The sequence below is a fragment of the Marmota monax genome, unplaced genomic scaffold, assembly GCF_021218885.2.
Source record: "Marmota monax isolate L192 unplaced genomic scaffold, Marmota_monax_Labrador192_F-V1.1 WCK01_AAM20220418_F8-fsc00008, whole genome shotgun sequence".
Classification (NCBI taxonomy): domain Eukaryota; kingdom Metazoa; phylum Chordata; class Mammalia; order Rodentia; family Sciuridae; genus Marmota; species Marmota monax.
In genome coordinates this window covers 23,085,818-23,106,507 of record NW_026694432.1, presented here as the reverse complement: position 1 = coordinate 23,106,507, position 20,690 = coordinate 23,085,818, and the positions used below count along the sequence as shown (strand labels likewise).

Sequence of the window (20,690 nt, the reverse complement as noted above, 5' to 3'; positions counted from 1 at the left end):
CACCTGGGAGGCAGCAACAGCTCAACCAGACTGTGAAACTGCAGGCCGCCTGGTCTCTCTAACCAGCGAACTGCAACAAACAAACAAAGCCCCACAAAACCAAAAAATGATGGAGGAGGGGGAATTTGAGACTTAAAAGACACATCAACAAGTGACAATGCAGCCAGGCACCGTGGCACATGCCTATAACTCCAGCGGCTTGGGAGGCTGAGGCAGGAAGATCAAGAGTTGGAGGCCAGCCCTAGTGAGTCCCTATCTCAAAATAAAAAAGAAAATAGGGCTGGTATGTGGCTCACTGGTTACCTACCAACCAACCAACCAAAACACATGATAAGCATGAACCTTATCTGAATCCTGTTTTTTAAAAAACAACAACAATGAAAGAAGTTATAATAATAAGACAACTAGAAATTTGAAAGCTTATGACTAATGATGTAGGGATTATTATTAATGTTTTGAGAACAATAATGGTCTATAAACAAAGGAGCCCTCACTGTTTAGAGACACCTGTTGAACTCCTGAAGGACAGCACCAATCTAAGGCTTGGGATTTGCTTCAAAATAAGATGAGAGTCAGGGAAGCAGCTGGGGCGATGAGGAAATGGGCTTCACCCTCCACTTCTCTTTCTGCGAATAATTTGAATTCTCTATGAAAGTAAAAAGTGGGAGCTAGGGGGTGAAAATATAAGATTGACAAAGTATTGGGCTGGGGATGTGGCTCAAGCAGTAGCACGCTCGCCTGGCATGCGTGTGGCCCGGGTTGGATCCTCAGCACCACATACAAACAAAGATGTTGTGTCTGCCGAAAACTAAAAAAAAAATAAATATTAAAAAATTCTCTCTCTTTAAAAAAAAAAGATTGACAAAGTATTGATAATGTTGAGGCTTTTATGTATGTTTAAAAACTTCTACAGGGCTGGGGTTGTGGCTCAGTGGTAGAGGACTTGCGTCGCATGCGTGAGGCCCTGGGTTCAATCCTCAGCACCACATAAAAGTAAACAAATAAAGATATTAAAAAATAATAATTAAAAATATCTTCTACAACAAAAATTAATAAAACAGGACAAAGGGACCAAATCCAGTAGCGCCCACCTGCAATACAGAAGACTGAGGCAGAAGGATTGAGAGTTGGAGGTCAGCCCGGGCAACTTAGAGGCTCTAAGCAACTTACCCTTTCTCAAAATAAAAAAATAAAAAGAACTAGGGATGCAGTCAGTGGTAAAGCACCCCAGTACCCAAGACAAAAACAAAAACAGACAAAGGGGTCTCATACTCAGGACAGCTGGGAAGGTCTGCATGAAGTTATGTGACCCTCGCTTTGCAACCTTAGTACCGTATAGTGGACGGGTCCCCTTTCTATCCACGGATGGGCTCTGTCAACAGGAGCCAGGGGATGGAAAAGTGGGCTTGGGAAAATTTGGTCTAAGGGAGGCCAGAGGGCCCAGGGCCCAGGACAGCTCCTCCAGGGGAGGGGGAAGGGCCAGGCAGCAGCTGCTGACTGACCTGCTGGCTAAAGGCAGCCACAAAGCCCAACTGCAGGGGACTTGTGCAGGAAGAGCACAGATGAGCAGTGCAGGCCGAGTCCCACTCCTAGCTCCACGACCCCGGGTGAGTGCCAGCTGCTCGGGGCTGCATACTCCCACCTCCCACCTGCAGGATGGACACCACAGTCAGTCGCTGCAGCTGCAGTCACGCCCACTGAAGGGGCCTCATGGAAACTGGGGGTGTTCGTGGCCACACCCACGGAAGCATAAGCCGCTCTGTGGGTGTCACACTCTTATCTTCACACTCACCCAACCACCAGAGCCAGAGAAGACAGGGAGCCCCACAGGGCCCCTCCTGGGTGAGACGGGAAGTCTTTGCAAGCATCCCATCCTCCAGGGCAACCTGCCTCAGCTCCGTTCCTTCGAGGTGACCCAGGGCGCCTTAACATCTGTCAAGCACAGAATCTCAAATCTGCAGATCTTAGTGAGGCCCAGGGGTAAAGCCTTGAACAGAGACATGGGCACATAGTAGGTGCACACATGCAGAGTGCCTGGCTGTCCTGTGGGCCCTGTGGGTGCTGGGGGAGAGAGAATGCAGACGAGCAGCGTGCTAAGGTTGGAGGGGGCCTTGGCAGACCTGGGGCGGCAGAGAAGCCCGGAGCAGCGCGCTCCCCGAAGGTGAAGAGATGCTTCTTCAGTGCTGAGGAAAAAAGAGGCAACACTGGTGGAGTACAGCAGGACAGGGAAGGGGGCACATGGGAGCAGGGGCCAAGTCCCCAGGACAGAAGCCCTCAGAACAGCTGGACAGCAGCCAGAGGCCTGCAGGAGCTGAACCTTAGGAGGCCAGCGGGATGTGCGCAGTAATGACCAGAGCCAAGTGGCCCCGGAGACAACCGGCTGGGACAGCGGACGAAGTGCACGCGAGCTGGTGTCCGCTTTACCCCCAGCACTGGACCCACTCTGCGCTTTTATATCATCTTTTCAGAAACCCCAAGAGTTTCACAGATGAGAAAACCAAGGCCCAGGGAAGTAGGGCATGTGCCCAGGCAGCCTGGCCCCCAGGGACCATGCTTTGAACCAGACCCTGAGGTTTTATCCTACAAGTGAAGGACGCCGAACAAGAGGAGTGACTGACAGATTCGCATGGTGGAAAACTCAGCTCTGGGCTCAGCTGTAGACTCATGACCAGGCAGGAGACAGGGAGTGCAGTCCCGTCCCCAGGGCACAACAGGTTGACTGAGGAACACAGGTTGGCCCTGGCCGAAGCAGATTACCCAACAGAAAGGACTCGGATTCCAAGCTCCCAGGGCGAGTCTATCACTAACATGAAGTGCGCCCGCTGCCCCACTTCCTGCGCGTGGGCTTTGGGGCAGGCACTGTGTAGTCACTGTCTAGCTATCCCTCCAACAGCCTCGTGAAGCACTCATTATCTCCCCGCTTTACAGAGGAGGAAAGCAGGCTGGGGTAGGCCCAGCAACCCGTTCAAGGTCATGCAGCAAGCTTGAGGAAGTGCAGAGCCCTGGCCTCCAGAGCCCTCAGCCTCCAGAGCCCTCTCTAACTACCACACTACAGCAAAACCCCCCTCTGAGCCCCAGTCATCTCCACAAGGACGCTGCGAAGATAACAATCTTTTCTCTACAGAGGGGTGCAGAAGTGCTTTAGGGAAATGGCTCCCAGACTGCGCAAGCCCTCAAAGAGCCCTGTACTGGGAGGTGGTGGGAGCAAGGAGCTTGTCTCAGCCATTAGCCCCTCCGTGTGCCTCTGGGTAATTCCTTCTTTCTGTACCGCAGTTGGCTTTCTGGGACTCAGAGCTGAGGTTCCTCGTGCCCTGTGAGGCCGCTCTAATGGTGGCTGGAGTGGAATCTGCAGATGGCGCCCACCTGGACAGCACCAGAGCTTCAGCTGGGGCAGACAGAAGGAGGCGCTGGAGGACAGGAGGGCTCTTCCCAGCTGCCCCTCTGCCTCTCCTTACAGAGGTGACCTGGCCCAGCCCGCCTGGCATGGCCCATGGGTGGCCGGCCACAGGGCAAAGCCTAGGAGCCAGGACCTGGGGCCACCCCAGTTCTGCCCCATCCCCAGTGGGGTGACCATGCCCAGTCTCCTTCCCTGCCTGGGCCTCCGACTTCTAGACTCCTCGAAACTTCTCGGCGGTATGAAGAGGCTGGGCGGTGGCAGGGAAGACTCCTGCCAGCTCTGACATTTATTATTTCAGGATCGCTCGGCCTCTTGCTGTTTTCCTTCCTGCGCTGCTGGAGCCCGTGCCTGGCCGTGCGCCCCTCGGTGGGGCCTCTGCAGACCGTTCCCAGTCTGGGCCCCTGTCCAGCCTGGCCAGCTCAGCCTGGCTGCTGCCCGGCGCAGGCGGTGGGAAGGGGAGAGGAAGGGGCTGCAGGAAGGGAGCCACACCCTCGGCTGTGCTGGGGCCTCTGCAAACCCCAAGTTTCCTGGCTGGGATTTTCCTCGGGAGACTGCTCGGCAGGGATGAGCTAAGAGAGCAAGAACTTCGCTCAGGATTCCCGGAGCTTCCCCCTGACCTCTGGCCGCGAGCCCTGAAGTCCTCCCAGCCTGGGGAAAGCGCCTGGCGGCCGGTTCGGACAGAGCAGCAGAGGGTCCAGCACCTCGTGCCCGCTGGTCTCCCTTGTTGGCCAGGACCAGCCCCCCGTACCCTGGCCTTGCTCTCTCTTCACCACTGTCCTTCCACACCAGCCTCTGGAACTCCTGGCAGTTTCCTCACTGTGCCAACAACGGGTCCAGCCACCAGACCTCCGCTCACTCAGCTCCCTTTGCCTGGGGGGGCCTCTTTTCCCTTCGTCCAGTTAACACCTCATCTTTCCTGACTCAGCTTACCGTGGCCTCTCACCACAACACAACCACCTCTCTTCATGCCATCCTGCGCCTGCTACAGGATTTTTCTTTTGGGTACTAGGGACGAAATCCAGGGGCAGTCTACCACTGAGCTACACTCCCAGCCATTTTTTTTTTATTTTGAGACAGGGTCTTGCTAAATTGCCCAGGCTGGCCTCAAACTTGGGACCCTCCTGCCTCAGCCTCCCAAGTCACTAGGATAACAGGCTGCACCTCTGTACCTGGCTGCTTTTGGTCTTTATCAGAGCACTCAAAGTCCTATTTACCACACGCCCAAGCTCAGTGGGGCTGAAAACTCTAAAAGGGTAGGATTGCCCAATCCGGCTTGGGGTCTGTAGCACCCAACACAGGGTTCAAGACAGGGATGTACGTAAACATTTGTAGAATGAATGAGCATTTAAATGGACGAATATTAGCAAGACCTTCTGGGAACAGAGAAAAGGCAGCAGGGTTTCAGAACTCCAGCTTCCAGCCCACACTGCTCTGAGTCCAAATTCTGGTCCCAATACTCTTATCTGTATGACCTGAGGCAAGTGACTAAGCTTCTCTGAGCCTGATTCTCCCTGTCAAATGGGACAATGAGAGTGATCCCACAGGACCGAGATCAGTAGGCATCTCAGTACCTGTCCAAGTGCACAGCACATAGAAGGGCTCCAGAGCAGCTATTCCTGCCCAGCAGGTGCCTTCTCTGTCCCGGGCTGCCCCAGGGAATCACCTGGAGTGCTGGGGTTGGGGGGAGGATGCCAGGGCCTCACTGGGACCTGTTAAGCTGGAGGCCTTGGCGGGGCAGGAGCCAGGCATCGCCAGTGGAGTGACCAGCAAAGCACAGCTCCAGGGCCAACGGCCCAAGTCCAAAACCTGGCCCTGCTACTTACTGCTAGTAGTTGCCAGATTTAGCAAAAACAAATATGGAGCCTGCGAACTTCAGATGTCAATGAATAACTTCCAGGGCACCTACGTCCCATCTGGTACCCTGCCGACTAGGCTACCTCACCCTTCCGTGTCTTAAAAGTGTCCTCCTGTGGGAGCACATGCGTTCATGACCAGAAAATGCTTACAATCTGCCTGGTGTATTTGTGAGTCCCATTTTTAAAAGCAACAGACCACATGGATGAACTTGGAAAACATTATGCTGACTGAAAGAATTCAGACACAGAAGGCCACATATAGTAGCCCATTTATATGAAATGTCCAAAACAGGCAAATCCACAGAGGCAGAAAGTAGCAGGGGCTGGGGGAGGGGAAGGAGGACTGCATGGTTCCTAAAGGGGGTGATGGAAGCATTCTGGAACCAGACAGTGGTGATGATTGCGTGGCATTGTGAATAGAATAAAGAACACTAAATTGAATGTTTTAAAATGGTTACAAGGTAAATTTTATATTAGATGAATTTTATCTCAGTTTTTAAGAAATTTACCTAAAAAGTCAAGCATGGTGGTGCACACCTGTAATCTCAGCTACTCTGCGGCAAGAGAATTGAAAGTTCAAGTCCAGCCTGGGCAATATGGGAGATCCTGCCTCAAAACAAAAACCAAAAACGGCTGGATAAATAGAAAACTCAGTGGTAGAGCGCTTGCCTAGCATGTGTGAGGCCCTGGGTTCCATTTCCAGTACCACAGGGGAAAAAAAAAAAAAAACATCTAAAAGCAGCAGCCCAGAGGATTGCAATGTGCAGCTGGGGACCTCTGGGTTAGCTCTCAGCAAATGTTTGATGAAGAAGCCAACAGATGGGAGAGGGCAAAGGGCAGAGCTGAGGGAAGATCCAGTCTCATTCAAAACCAGTTCAGCTTTTCATTCCCCAATATCCCAAGACATGCAGATTCTTCTGCCAGAACCACCTGGACAATTTTAGTGCTCACTCGTGGAAATTGCCTCACCCCTGTTATAATTATCTTCCCTTTTCTCTGTATAGTTCTTGACCTGTGTATACGTTTATTTATGTTTTAGTAAAAAGGGATTTTAAAGAGTCATTAAGTACCTGTTATATGCCAGGTATATGATATGGAAAACCCTCAAACAAACACATAACAAAGTTTTCACCATTTCTAACTCACATATGGAGAAACTGAGATTCAGAAAGGTTAAGTGATTTGCCTGAGGTCACAATAGCAGTTCAAACCCTGGACTGTCTGACTTCAGTTACCAGTCTCTAGCCACAGAATTCGGCCATGCCCCTCCCTGTGTGCTGTGGGCTGTCAATCTTCTTTTCCCTAGTAGAACCCTCTTACCAGATGGGGACCTTGCCTGGTGATCTCCTGCCCTCTGAAGCTGGTTTTGTTCAGGGCAGCTGTTCTGTAAATATGGTTTAATGGGTTACCAATCTTACATGGGCACGCAATATCTCACCGCTGATGCTTTCACCCAGCTGCTCATCGGGGTCACCTGGGGACTTTCTGAGCCACCCACTTGCCCAGGCCTCATCCCAGGATTATTCTGCAGGTCGGGGTGGAGATAAGGCTTCTGAGGTACATCAAAACTCCACCAAGGCCTACAACCAGCTCAGATAAGTGAACCTTGAGCAGCTATTCCTAGGTCAGCCCCCAAGCTTTCCAAAGCACCTCTGGTGACCTAACCACGGGAGGCAACTCAGGGTCTCCCCAGGGTCCCCGGGGCCTGCCCTAGGGTCTGATGAGCCACTAGCTCACTGTGCCTCGGGGGCCTCACTGACTCATGCACTTTGGCCCACTGAAGGGACCTTCTCAAAAATCTGCCTAAGAACTCCATGACTGACTAACTCACAAAATTACAGTTATCTTACATTAGACAAAGGCCCCAAAAACATACAATGGAGAGAAGATAGCCTCTTCAACAAATGGTGCTGGGAAAACCGGAAATCCATACGCAACAAAATGAAATTAGATCCCTATCTCTCACCAAGCAAAAAACTCAACTCAAAGTGGATCAAGGACCTAGGAATTAAACCAGAGACCCTGGTTCTAATAGAAGAAAAAGTAGGCCCTATTCTCCATCATGTCGGATTAGACCCCAGCTTCCTAAATAAGACTCCTATAGCACAAGAATTAATATCAAAAATCAATAAATGGGATGGATTTAAACTAAAAAGTTTCTTCTCAACAAAAGAAACAATCTGTGAGGTGAATAGAGAGCCTGCATCTGGGGAGCAAATTTTTACCCCTCACACATCAGATAGAGCACTAATCTCTAGGGTATATAAAGAACTCAGAAAGCTAAACACCAAAAAAAAAAAAACAAACAAATAACCCAATCAATAAATGGGCCAAGGACCTGAACAGACACTTCTCAGAAGAGGATATACAATCAATTAAGAAATATATGAAAAATTGCTCATCATCTCTAGCAATTACAGAAATGCAAATCAAAACTGCTCTAAGATTTCATCTCACTCCAGTCAGAATGGCAGCTATTATGAAGACAAACAACAATAAGTACTGGCGAGGATGTGGGGAAAAAGGTACACTCATACATTGCTGGTGGGACTGCAAATTGGTGCAGCCAATATGGAAAGCAGTATGGCGATTCCTTGGAAAACTGGGAATGGAACCACCATTTGACCCAGCTATCCCTCTCCTCGGTCTATACCCAAAGGACTTGAAAACAGCATACTACAGGAACACAGCCACATCAATGTTTATAGCAGCACAATTCACAATAGGTAAACTGTGGAACCAACCTAGATACCCTTCAGCAGATGAATGGATTAAAAAATGTGGCATATATACACAATGGAATATTACTCAGCAATAAAAGAGAATAAAATCATGGCACTTGCAAGTAAATGGATGGAGTTGGAGAAGATAATGCTAAGTGAAGTAAGCCAATCCCAAAAAACCAAATGCTGAATGTTTTCTCTGATAATAAGGAGGCTGATTCATTCTGGGGTAGGGAGGGGGAGCATGGGAAGATTAGAGGAACTCTAGATAGAGCAAAGGAGAGGGAGGGGAATGGAGGGGTATGGGGTTAGAAATGATGGTGGAATATGATGGACATCATTATCCAAATTACGTGAATGAAGGCATGAATTGGTGTGAATATATTTTGTATACAACCAGAGATATGAAAAATTGTGCTATGTGTAATGTGAATTGTAATGCATTCCACTATCATATATAAAAAAATTAATGAAAAAATAAATTTAAAAAAAAAGAACTCTATGACTGAATTGCCTTTGGGGAAAGCACTTTCCTTCTCCTCCCACCTAAAGTTCCAGTTTCTGTCCACAGGTCTTCCTGTGTCACCTCAGTGGCCAGCAATAGATTGACAGCAGGCAAGGAAGTAAGAACTCAAGAAGACTGAAATGTGGTGACAAGAGGAGATTTTGAGATTCTGGCTCAAGGTTGATGACTCTGGAAGACCCTTAGGCCCATGCAGTGGCAGCTGGGACAGGAAACTGAGATTCAGAAAAGTTAAGTTATTTTCCCGAGGTCACACAGCCAATAGGAATTCAAACCCTGAGCTCAGCTGAGTGGAGTTCCAAGCTCAGCTGGAAAACCCTCTTGGCCCAGGTCCCTAGCTCCACCCCAAGACTTTGCTTTCATTCTCTGATCTCTCATCTGTCCTCCACGAACCAGTCCAGGCAGGCGACCAACGACCTCCATGTTGCCAAAGCTAGGGGTCATATCTGTCATTTTCTTGTTTTACCTGGGAGCATGCAGGCAGCAGGACACCTGGGACACCTGACCTTAAGGCGCTGCACTCTCTTGATTTCCTTCCTGCCTGGCAGCTCCTTCCGAGTCTCCTTCGCCAACGCCTCTGCCCCACCTCTCTACGCCAGGGCTTCCAGAGCTTGAGCCTGGGCCCTCTTCATTCCTCCCAGGTGATCGTCTCCATTTCCACAGCTTTGACATCAGCCAACACAAGGCACAGTGTGGCTCACCTCCCTTGCCTGGGACCTCCTGGGAGGCTGGTTTAAAGGCAGATTCCCAGACACCCCACAAGCTGGCAAACCCCTGGCAAAGACATCGGGCATGGTGGCACACTCCTGTAAAGCCAGTAATCACAAGGCTGAGGCAGGAAGATGGCAAGTGTGAGGCTGACCTGGGCAACTTAGCAAGACCCTGTCTCAAAAAATAAAAAGGGCCAGGGATGTGGCTCAGCGGTAGAGAAGCCCTGAATTCAACCCCCAAAGACACTGTCATCTTTGCTAGTCCCGCCTCTGAACCTCCTTCCCATGGCTGAGGAATTATTTGCTGCACAAATCTTAGAAGACCTTGCCTCCTCCAAAAGCTGAAAAGATCAAACTCTTGCTTCCCAGCCTCCCTTGCACCTAGGCTCAATTAATCAGAGGCCCTCACTGCAGACTCTGAATCAGAAGCAGAGATAGTTGGAAGATTCATTTTAATGCCGGTGGCAACAGCAGTGATAGCGCCCAATATCCAGAGGACAGTGGCACTACAAGCTGTGGCATTTATTATGTGGCACCAGTGACCTGCCAAACTGGCTGGTGGTGTGATTTGAGCTCCAGACTCTCATCTCCAACTGCTTTCTTGATATTTCACCTGGTTGTCTCAAGACCCATAAGATGTACACACAGAATTCTTTCTCCCAAACCTAGGTCCCCTCCCAGATTTTCCCTTCTTAGAACATGGTACTCTTCCATCAGAGATTTGGGAACCAGGATGGTAATGAAGCTCAGTGGTAGAGCACTTAATCTAGCATGCCGAGGGCTGTGGGGTAGGATCCTCTGCACCAAAAAAAGGACAGGAAGAAAGAAATTTGGGAACCATTCCCCACATGTATTCTACCAGCAAATCTTGGTGTTATTACTTCTATGAGCCGAAGGCAGTGGCACACACCTATAATGCCAGTGGCTCTAGAGGTGGAGACAGGAGGATCAGTTTCAAGGCCAGCCTCAGCAATTTAGCAAGGCCCTAAGCAACTCAGCAAGACCTTGTCTCAAAATAAAAAATAAAAAGGGTTGGAGGTGTGGCTCAATAGTTAAATGCCGGGGGCTCAATCCTTGATCCAAAAAAAAAAGCAACATTCTATAATCTGTCCACTACTTCTCTTCTCCTCCACCAATCACAACCCCATCTACACTACCCCCATCTCTTCCCTGAACAACTGCCTTAGACTGCTTGGGTCTTCTCCTGCCCCCTCCAATGTAGCCTCCACACACTGGATTATGTTACTTGCCTGAATAAGAACGTAAAATCCAAATTCCCTAGCAGGGCCTACAAGTTTACCTATGACCAGCCCCGCCCACCTTCCCAAACTCATCTGCCGTCACTCTTCCATTTGCTCATCACTAGGCTTCTGCCCCTCTGCCCTCCTTTACCGTGTCACGGGTACTTCAGGGTCTTTCAGCCTCAGAGCCTTTGCTTAAGCAACTGCCTCCATCTGGGCTCCCCCACACCATTGTTTCCTATGAGTACTCCTTTTTAGCTTTTTTCTTTTACTTATTTGTTATTCAAACAATACTTTCTAAGCATCTACTATGGTGCTACGGCAAAGCACCATATAACGCCTGGGTTCCATCCCCAGCACTACCAAAAATACAAATAGAAAATGCTGGGAACACAACAGTGAGATTAGATTCTAGCCTCTTGGAACTAAAAATCTATCAAAAACTTGAAGTTTAGTAAAATACACACACATCTATAATGTGTGCTGCCAAGGAGAGCGGTGCAGAGCTACTGCAGAAACTGACTGGGGTAAAAGAAGTCAGACCAATGAGGAGGCCGCCGTGGACGAGGGATGGGACAATAGAAAAGGCGGCTGACTGCAGAGGTGCTCCAAGGTAGAACTGAGACCCGGGCAAGAGGCGCGAGTGGTGGCGTGAGGCTTCCAGCTTGTGCAATGGGGTACAGGGAGGGACCATCTCTGGAAAGGGGACACCAAAGAGGGCTTAGGCAGTCGTGAGGTGACTGAACCAGGGGTGTAGACAAGATGTCCTGGAGAGGGAGGCTGGCTGGTGAAGAGATAAGGACCTGGGACCAAAGTTTAAAGAGAGCATAAGGCACAATCCTGCTGTATTTCCCAGCTCTGGTCTGTCCTCCCCAGAAGACTGTAAGCTAAGGACAGCAACTGCATCTTTCACTGAGCATATGTCTTCTATAGGGCTGAGCCCCAGTGCCGCTGTGGCCCTGAGCCAGCCTCATCCATTTCTTGGGTGACATGACTGAGTTTGCTGGTTCCCACTGCCCAGCAAAAGTCTCTAAGCCTGCTTGGCATTCAAGCCCTCTAAGTCTTGCTGCACCCTCCTAGCACTGTAACCCAGTCCACCTTTTACTCCTAAGTCTCAGTTCTCCAAACTGGGATTCATCTACACCCCTGCTCTGAACTAGGGAGGTACACAACAGAATGGGCACAGTGCCCCTCCCCGGAACCAGGAAGATGCCCTGCAGAGAGGAGCTCCATGGACCTTGTGGGGCTGTCCAGGCCCCACCCTTCTTCTCTGACAAATGCTCCCCTCCCACATGGCAGGTCTCGGTGGCCATGTTTACCCTGCTGTGTCTGTTCCTCCATGACCTCGGCTGATGAAACAGGGGTGGAGACCCAGCTTCTGGGACAAATCCAGACGCTGGGCTGGGCTGTCAGCCCCTGCCAGGAACTCAGAAGTGGGACACGAGACTGGCTTGGTTACCTTTAGACACCGGACCCGTGAGATCACGTGATCACGGGGTGTCTGATGATAAGGGAGCAAAAGCAAAGACAGAGCTGCCTCAGCTCCTGGGGCTCCAGGCCAGACCCGGGGCTCCCCAGTTCCTCCAGGCACCTCTAAGTCCTTAAAACTCATTTCCCTTCAACAGAAACAAGCCTCAGAGAGTTTATATTTCTTTTAAGCAATCTCTAGGGTCACATAATTTTTACATTATAACAAATATAGATGTATTTTGAAGCAAACTGTAAAATCATGAGAATATTAAAACTTAAGAACGAAATCCTTTCTAAATCCAGATTCAAAGAAGCAAAAATCAAAGATAAACTTAAAATGTGCATTATAAGACAAGCAATTCAAAACATAAGATATGATATTGATCTAGGTAAATATCCCTCTAACCACTTCCCTTCCCACCAATAATCTGTTTGCTATGAGGACATAATCAGGAGCCGGTGCTCTCCTCTGGGGAGAGTACAGTCAACATGGCTTATGGGGTTCCTGATAGGCCCTCTTCCCAACAGCCTCTGAACTCACTCACTGTGTTCTTCATTAACCACAGTTCAGCCATCCAGCCTGGAAGTGCTGCTTCCTCCAGGAAGCTCTCCCTGGCTGCACTAGTCCTCACAGGCTCTCTCCCTCTCCTGCCCCGCTAGACTCTTATGGCACTGACTGTACCTTTCTTTGAGAACTCAGGACAGACTCCTGGCATTCCTACTAATCTCCCTAAGATGGGGTGCATGTCCCAACCAGTTAGTCAACCAAAAGTAGCATCTTTATATCCTTGGTGCCAACACAGAGATGGCCTGGAGAACCAGAGAAAGCACAGCAGTCAGACAGACCCGCTACGCAACAAAGGGCAACTGCCTAATCTCCCTGGGCCCATTCTCACTTGTGATAGTGTATCAATGGTATGTGGCTGTAAAGGGGCCCAGGACAGGAAGAAACTGGCTAACTTACTATCTTTAAGACTCCCTTATTTTGTGCAGTGCTTCATGATTTAAAAACAAAAAACTTTAACAACCCAGAGAGGTAAGCAGGGAGGGATTAATGAGACCCATTTAAAGAATGAAATAACTGAGGTTCAGAGAAGTTACATTTAGGGAGGACAGACAGGTGGACCTTAGAAGAGAAAAAGAGCAGGGCTTGGAACACTAAGGAAGAAATGCTAGTTCTCTCACTACCCAGCCATTGAGAGCTTGGACAGTTTCTCGCCCTCTCTGGATCTGAGTTTCTCCATCTTAAATGAGGGAATTCCCAGCTGATTTCTGTATTAAAGCGTCCCTCAGCTCAGACATTCTAGTTTTCTGTGACCTGCCCAGGGTCCTTTCCAACAGTGCTGCCAAAAAGAGCAGCAAGTCCTAGGGCAGGGTCCCTGTTACTTACAGGAAACCAAATGAAATTGGGAGACTTGATTTAAGAATCAGTTTCATTTTGATTCAGCCACATGGAACTTCAAGCCTGGGAGTGAGTTAGTTATGCCCAGAACTGGGAGGGGTGGTTTTGCAGCATCAGACCACATGTAAGCACAATATAATAACACCACATACATGCAAATGCAAAAACAATCAGGAAACCTCAGGAAAGTCTAATCCAAAGGTCAGACCCTTAACTTTTGGGGGCACTGAAAGGCTAAAGAGAAAAGATGTGTTTAGGTGCCCAAGACTTTCTGTTACAAAAAATGAGCCCTTGCATGCACCAACCAAAGATCCAAAGGTAAAGGAGGCTGGGTTTTATCCAGCCTAAACTGGGACAAAGCTGAATCCTGACCAGAGTTTTCTGGGCTTCCAGACCTGTTCTAAGACCTCCCTCCCCAAGCACAAAGTGCTCATATGCACAATGCCAGTCAAGGCCAGATGTGCATAGGCATAAATAGACGTTTCTCTCCACAGGAAAGGGTCCACCGTGCAGCTCCTTCTGCTTTAATGAACAACCTGGAGAGGAAGGTGAGCTGTGAGAGTCCTAAAGATTCCCATGGCACTTAACTCTACCTAGTCATAAAATGCAAGGCTACAATGACACCCCTCAGGGAGCGCTCCTCAAGACAACGCTGGGCGGCAGCACTCCCCCGTGAGCCTCCCAATAAAATACATACATTCCTGGGCAGCAGACTCTAAACTACTGAATCTGCTCAAGGAAAGGATCCAAACCTCACTGGTTGCTTATTTTCTTTAAAACATGCACTCCTACTATGTTCAAGAGTCAAGAGACTCAATCACCACCATCAAAAGAGGTCTGTCAATTAACCTGGCAATCGATTGATAATCATTCCATGTATCAAGACGCATGCTTTAATGGCGGAATGAGACGGACATCATTACCCTAGGTAGTGTATAATTGCATGAATGTTGTGACTCTAATGCACAACTAGAGAATGAAAAATTCTGCTCCATTTGTGTACAATGAATCAAAGAGCTTTCTAATGTCATATATAACTAATTAGAACTAATAAATAAATAAATAAAAGATGCATGCTTTACACACATTGCTTCACATAATACCAAACTCTGAGAGGTGAACATTCTTATCCCCATTTTACAGATGACAGAATAGGTCACATGGCCAAGCTCACCCAGATGAAAAAATTCATAGCCAGACTCTGAACACTGCTCTGCCTCCCCAAAGTCAATTCCCTTTGTACAATTCTCTACTATCCTTTAGAAGGGAGACAAACAGACTTGCAGATGGAGGGTCAGCTGGCCAGGGGAGAGAAGGTTTACCAAGACACTGGCTCAGAGTACTATAACTATGGAGCTTTGTTCTGTCACATAGTAGATGCCCAGCACACTTATGGTGAAGGATGCAAGACCAGAGATGAGATCCACAAATGCCACCCCAATTCAGGGCACTCTCTGGAGAGGAGCTGTACAATCACATTCTGTTGGCCCAAAGCCACAGGGTGTCTGCCCTAGACTATTCCCTGCAGAGGAGCCAGGGAAAGCTGCAATAAGTTCGGAGAAGAGGAATGAACTCCAGTGAACATGGGAATGGGGTGGGGCAGCCTGCAAGGGCAAAGAAAAGGCCTGGGACGCTTTTCGAGGAAAGACAAAGAGGAGAGGGGAGGGGAGAGGAGCCTATAAACTTGCCAACAGCCCGGCCAAGGTGAACCCCGGCTCCTGGCGCCTTCCCATCCGCATTCATTCCACAAGGCGGGCCAAGTCTCAGAACGAGCAGCAGAGGGTAGGGTGAACTCCCTGCAGCCCAGAGAAGTCAGATAATGTGGCGGGGAGCCTGCTCTTCAACTGGGGAGTGACTTGGAGGTGGGGGGCACATTTTTGAGGCTCCGAAGATGAAAACACAGAGCTTAAGGCGCTGAGCAAACACACATCTGACCGGGCAGATCTCCCAGAGCATCTGGGGCATGTGCCCCGACATGTGGAGTCTGTCATCGAAGTGACCTCGAGCCCCCTCACGGACAGTCCCTCAGGCCCTCCCCCGCCTCGACGGTGAGGACGCAGATGTTTGAGATGTGCTGGGTTCCCACAGATCTAGGAAGGGGGCGGGTTTCTGGGGCCCAGCGGAGGACCATCGCAGCTCCCAGCGCGCCTGTGAAGGTCAAGGCCAGGCCCCGCACAACCTCAGCCCCCTCCCGCCTCGGGCGCCTCACCTCCTCCCGCGCCAGCGCCGCCCCCCGGCATCGAGGCATCTTGGCGGCGAAGGCGGCGGCCCCAGCCGGGGAGCTGAGGTCCTCTGCGGTGACGGCCAGGAACTCGGCGACGCTGAGCTGCTCAGGCATGGCGGGCGCTGGTCGGGGGCACCGGGGCTGCCGGAGCGGGACGCGGGGGGCGCTACGCTGCACCGCGTTGGGCCGGCCTCACCAACGGCCGCGGGCCCAGTCCGGACCTCCGCGTACCCCGCCCCCGGGCCCGCAGCGCCCCGCCCCGACGCTCCGCCCCCATCCCGACGCCCCGCCCCGCCCTCTACCCCCACCCCCCCCAGCCCCTCGCCGGCGCCCCAGGCTCGGTTCCCAAGGGCTCCCGGGACCTTTGTCCAACTCCCCAGCCCCCTCCCGGCCCCTCGCCTAACTCAGAGACTCCATGCTCGAGGGCTTCCAGCCCCCCAGAACTCTGCCCCGGCCATTCGCCTCCTTAGCCCCGCCCCCGGCCCGCTGACCCGTCCCCTCGACCCCTCCCCCGGCCCGCTGGCACGACTCCCGGCCCCGCCCCCAAGGCCTCCCTGCAGGGAGAGCTCCCTCCCCGCCCCTGCCTGAATCCCCCGCCCTGTCCCCGCGATCGTGCCGCCTCCAGCCCCGCCCCGGCTCCCGCCCCGCCCCGCCCCCGGCCTCCTCGCAGCTGCGGCCCAAGTCTCCCTACTTGTCCCCGCAGGGCTCGCTCGCGGTTTGTCCCGCTCTCCAGTCCCCCAAGTCCTCCTTCCCTTCCACGGCTCTGGTTGCCCATCCCTGCGTCTCTCCTTAGTGTCCATAGCCTCTTCCCCCGTTTCCAGTCCCCCATGACCTCGCCCCTCTGGCTCACCCCAAGCCTCCGGTCTACCCCAGCACGTCTGGGTCCAAGCGTCCTGGGACCCTCACTTCGCGCTCTACTAAGTTCTGAGCCTGGCCAGGACGCCAACCTGCTAACCAGGGCCTCCTCGGGGCACTGTGTCACCCGGCGCCGTTGGCTAGCTGTGCGACTTTGGGAAGACTACTTCTTTTATCCAAACCAGTTTTCTTAGCTGTAAAAGCTTGATGCCCATGTAGTTGTAATGTTTCAAATAAAGAACGTATTGAAGCCAGATTTAAAATTAGGTAGTCAGTGTAGTTAGGTAAATCGGGTCTAATATGGAGTGAAATCTAAAATGGAGGCCATGAGAATGAATTCCCGGAAAAGTTGAGCAACTCTTGAAATGTTAATGAAGTCCAGGAAACAGCCCCCAACAGATTTAAAGACAGCCCATCCCAAAGAAATGTTAATGAACAGCCCCAGCAGATTTGAAGACAGCCCATCCCAAAGAAGTGTTAATGAACAGAACACTTGAAGTGGCTGCCTCAGAAGTCCTTCCTGCCCAGATTACTTCTTTGGCCCACCTGTGTCCCAACCCTTCGGACCTACATGCCATCACCAAAAACTATAAAAAGGGGAACACAGTTGCCCTTCAACGGATTCCACCTCTTGGGTCCCCTTCTTCCTCCGGGAGAAGTCATTTCTGCTGTCCTTTAATAAACTTCTAATTTTCCACTCTGACCTTGCCTCGGCGTGCTTCTCTGGTGTTATTCTTCAACATTGGGGAAGCAAGGACTCCGGTCAACTATCACGTGTGTGTACCACATAGGGGCTGTATAGCCTGCTCCCTTTACCCTGCCCTGTTCCCTCGCCCACACCCTCGTTCTTTCTGGGTTCTGACTGATGCCTTTCACCCCTCAACTGTCTCATCATTCACTGGGGTGGATGAGAGATCAAATGAGATTCAACATAGAAACCCATTTAGGTTTAGTTGGGGAGACTGAGGTCGTCTGGAACAAAATCAGGGAGGCCGGCATGGTGAAGAACATTGGTTGGGAGTGGTGAAAAACCCAAATCCAGTCTTGGTTCTGCTGTTGCCGAACTCTGTGCAGCTAGATAAATTGCTTCCCTAGTTTTAGAAACAGGCAGCCCCCTTCTTTTCATTTCTGCATACAGTTATGGATTACATGAATCAAGAACAATGACTTGAACAATGGTTCACTGATATCACTGGATCATCAAGCTTGATTTGGGTCATTGACAAACTGCTCTGTGTCAAGAGGAGAATTCAGACATTACTGGAATGTGGGGAGCCTGAAAATTAAGCTCAGAGCGGCCCAGGGAGTCCTTTCTGGGTGAAGCCACAGGAAACAGCAGCAGGAATTCAAGGGAGTTTCTAGGTGAAATCAAAACCACCCAGGGTTGTGTTGTTTTCGTTTTTGTGGTACTGGGAATTGAACTCTGGGGCATTCTACCACTAGCTACATCCCCAGACCTTTTTATTCTATTTTGTTTTGAGACATGGTCTTCTTGCTAAGTTGCCCAGACTGGCCTTTTTTTTTTTTTTTAAGAAAGAACTTTTAATATTTATTTTTTAGTTTTCGCCGGACACAACATCTTTGTTAGTATGTGGTGCTGAGGATCGAACCCGGGCTGCACGCATGCCAGGCGAGCACGCTACTGCTTGAGCCACATCCCCAGCCCCCAGACTGGCCTTGAACTTGCAATCCTCCTGGCTTAGCCTCCCTAGAGCTGGGATTTAGGTGTGCATTGTTGCACCCAGCTCCTTCCTGGGTTTTAAGTAAAGAAATGTTATGATGGCAAGGAAGGACAGCAGGGGGGAGCAGTGTGGAGATCCTGAGGAAGCTAGGCATCACAGCTTGGGTCGGGGAACAGGGAGGTAGGCAAAGAGGAATGGAGGCTGATGCTTGTATGACAATATTCTCTTAAACTCCTATGAGCAGCCTTTGCTCCCCTAACTACTGAAACTGCTCTGTTAAGGCCATGAATGACCTCCCCATTGCTGACTCATGGTCAAGGCTCTTGCTTTGCCTTCCAGCAGCTTCTCCACACACTATACTTTCATCACCTGGCCTCCAGGACATCATATGGTCTTGATCTTCTTGCTGATCTCTTTTGTTGGTTCTCCTGTGTCTTTCTGATTTCTTGATATTTAAGTCCTTGGCCATCTCTGCTCCACTCTCTCCCCCCCCCTTTCTTTTGGGGTGTTGGCATTTGAACCCTGGGACTTAAGTATTCTAGGTAAGCTCTAATCTGGTATCACTGAATTATTGAGATTGATTTGGGTCATTGACAAACTGCTCTGTGTCAAGAGGAGAATTCAGACATTACTGGAATGTGGGGAGCATGAAAATTGAGCTCTGAGCTACTTCACAGATTTCCACTCCACTCTCTAAGCTCATGCCCTTGATAAACTTATTCAGCCTCATGACTTTATTTTTTTTCATTGAGGCATTTTATCATATGTATGTTTTACATTCCTAGAAAAAGACCCCCAGGACTTTTCCTCCTGTGTCTTTTCGCCTCACTTTCATGGTCCAGGATGCCAGCTGGGGTTGTCAATACAATGAAACCAAGCTGATGGGGATGGCAGCAGATTATTCTGCCACTTTACTAGGTCTTTGATGTACATCAAATCTCGGGCTGATCACTCCACGCTTGTTTAACCTTTCTGTGAGGTTGACAACAATTTTTCCAACTCCGTGATCAGCAGGTTTTTCAAATTCACAGAAACTGGACGATGACTTTGGAGCACAGACTAATAAAGACCTGGCATTTGCCTCTCTTTTTGACATCACTGATGCTCTTTTTTAAATATTTATTCTTAAGCTTTAGGTGGATTCAATATCTTTATTTTACATTTATGTGGTGCTGAGGATTGAACCCGGTGCCTTGTGCATGCTAGGAGGAGCACTCTACCACTGAGCCACAACCCCAGCCCCATTGATGCTCTTGAGAGCACCAGCCAGGACATTCATGCGCACCATTATGGAGGCATGAAAAGATAACCGAAAGAGCAGTCCTGTGACTTTAAATACCACGGAAATCCTGATGATCCCCAAACTTATAGCTCTAGCCTAAACCCTCTCCTTGAACTCCAGACTCCTATATCCAACTTCCTCCTTGACATTTCCAATAGGCGTCTGAAACTTAATGTATCCAAATCTGAATTCCTGACTTCTCTCCCTTAACCACATAAACCACACCTGCATACCCATATGCACACACCCATGTCTTTCTCATCTCTAACCACTTTCCAGTGTTCAGGTCAGCATTCTTGATGTTTTTCTTTCCCCACATCAGGAAATCTGCTGGCTGTACTTCCAGAGTCTATCACAAATACATCACACTCCTCATCATTCCACTGCTACCATCCTGATCCAAGCCACTGTCATCTCCTGCCTGGATTACTACAGTAGGTCTTAGCTTATAAGTGTTATTGTTCTCACATCTGGTATGTAGTAGGCATATAAAAACATCTGCTGGGTCAAATAGGTGTTAGTAATTCTGTTTACTGACTCCTAAAGTCATGTGACCACTGTGTGACAAGGACTGATTAGAATCCAGGTTTATCATCCATGCACACAGCACAGACCCATAATACCAGCTAATTGGAAACTGAGGCAGGAGGATGGAGAGTTTGAGCCCAGTCTGGGCAATTCAGTGAAACTCTGTCTCACCAAAAAAAAAAAAAAAAAAAAAATTTAAACAGGGCTGGGTGTAGCTCAGTGGTAGAACACTTGCCTAGCATGTGGAAGACCCTGGGTTTAATCTCCAATACTGTAAAAAATAATAATAATCTAGGTTTTTATGATATCAAAGTCCCTGCTTCTACGATCTGTAATCTACTTTCTGGAGGTAGGTCTTAGGCTCACCTCCAGAGAGTGGAGAATTTCTGTTCCTAGTGCAAATGAGGATTAATTGCCAAGGGGAAATGAAGGCAGACAGGACCCTTACCCCCAGGATCAAGTCTCTGTTTTTCTGCAGGACACAAACTCCTTCCCAATCTAGCCCATCTTGCCCTTGATCCAATGACAAATGTCCTATCTTATTATTTATTGTGGTTCTGGGGATTGAACCCAGGGGGAGCTCTACCACTGAGCTACCCCAGCCTCTGCGCAGCTCCCGAGGGCACAAGACTTCCACCTGTCTACTCGGCGGGCACAGGCTGTTCCTTCTGTCTGTATTCTTCCTCCAGCTTCTTTGCTGTCTTCTAATCAGCATCATGATTCAGACGCCATTGATGTCATTGATGGTTTAGTGCTCTTCCCAGAGGTCCCTGTGCTTCCCTGAACCCTTAGAAGAT

The 20,690-nt window shown here is 49.8% G+C and overlaps 1 protein-coding gene across 4 annotated transcripts in view; it reads right to left on the bottom strand.

Annotated features, from left to right (window-relative positions):
• The window catches only part of Asap3 (ArfGAP with SH3 domain, ankyrin repeat and PH domain 3), a 43,371-nt gene extending 27,602 nt beyond the window's left edge, over positions 1–15,769 (bottom strand). For 2 of the 4 annotated variants that reach the window (XM_046468797.2, XM_046468800.2), the window contains exon 1: positions 15,532–15,768. In XM_046468797.2, the coding sequence (XP_046324753.1) occupies positions 15,532–15,660 (129 nt within the window). In that variant the 5' untranslated portion in view covers positions 15,661–15,768. Of the gene's footprint in view, positions 1–15,531 lie in introns of all 4 variants that reach the window. The other 2 variants (XM_046468799.2, XM_046468798.2) reach the window with 2 other exon arrangements.
• Positions 15,770–20,690: the final 4,921 nt, after the last annotated feature.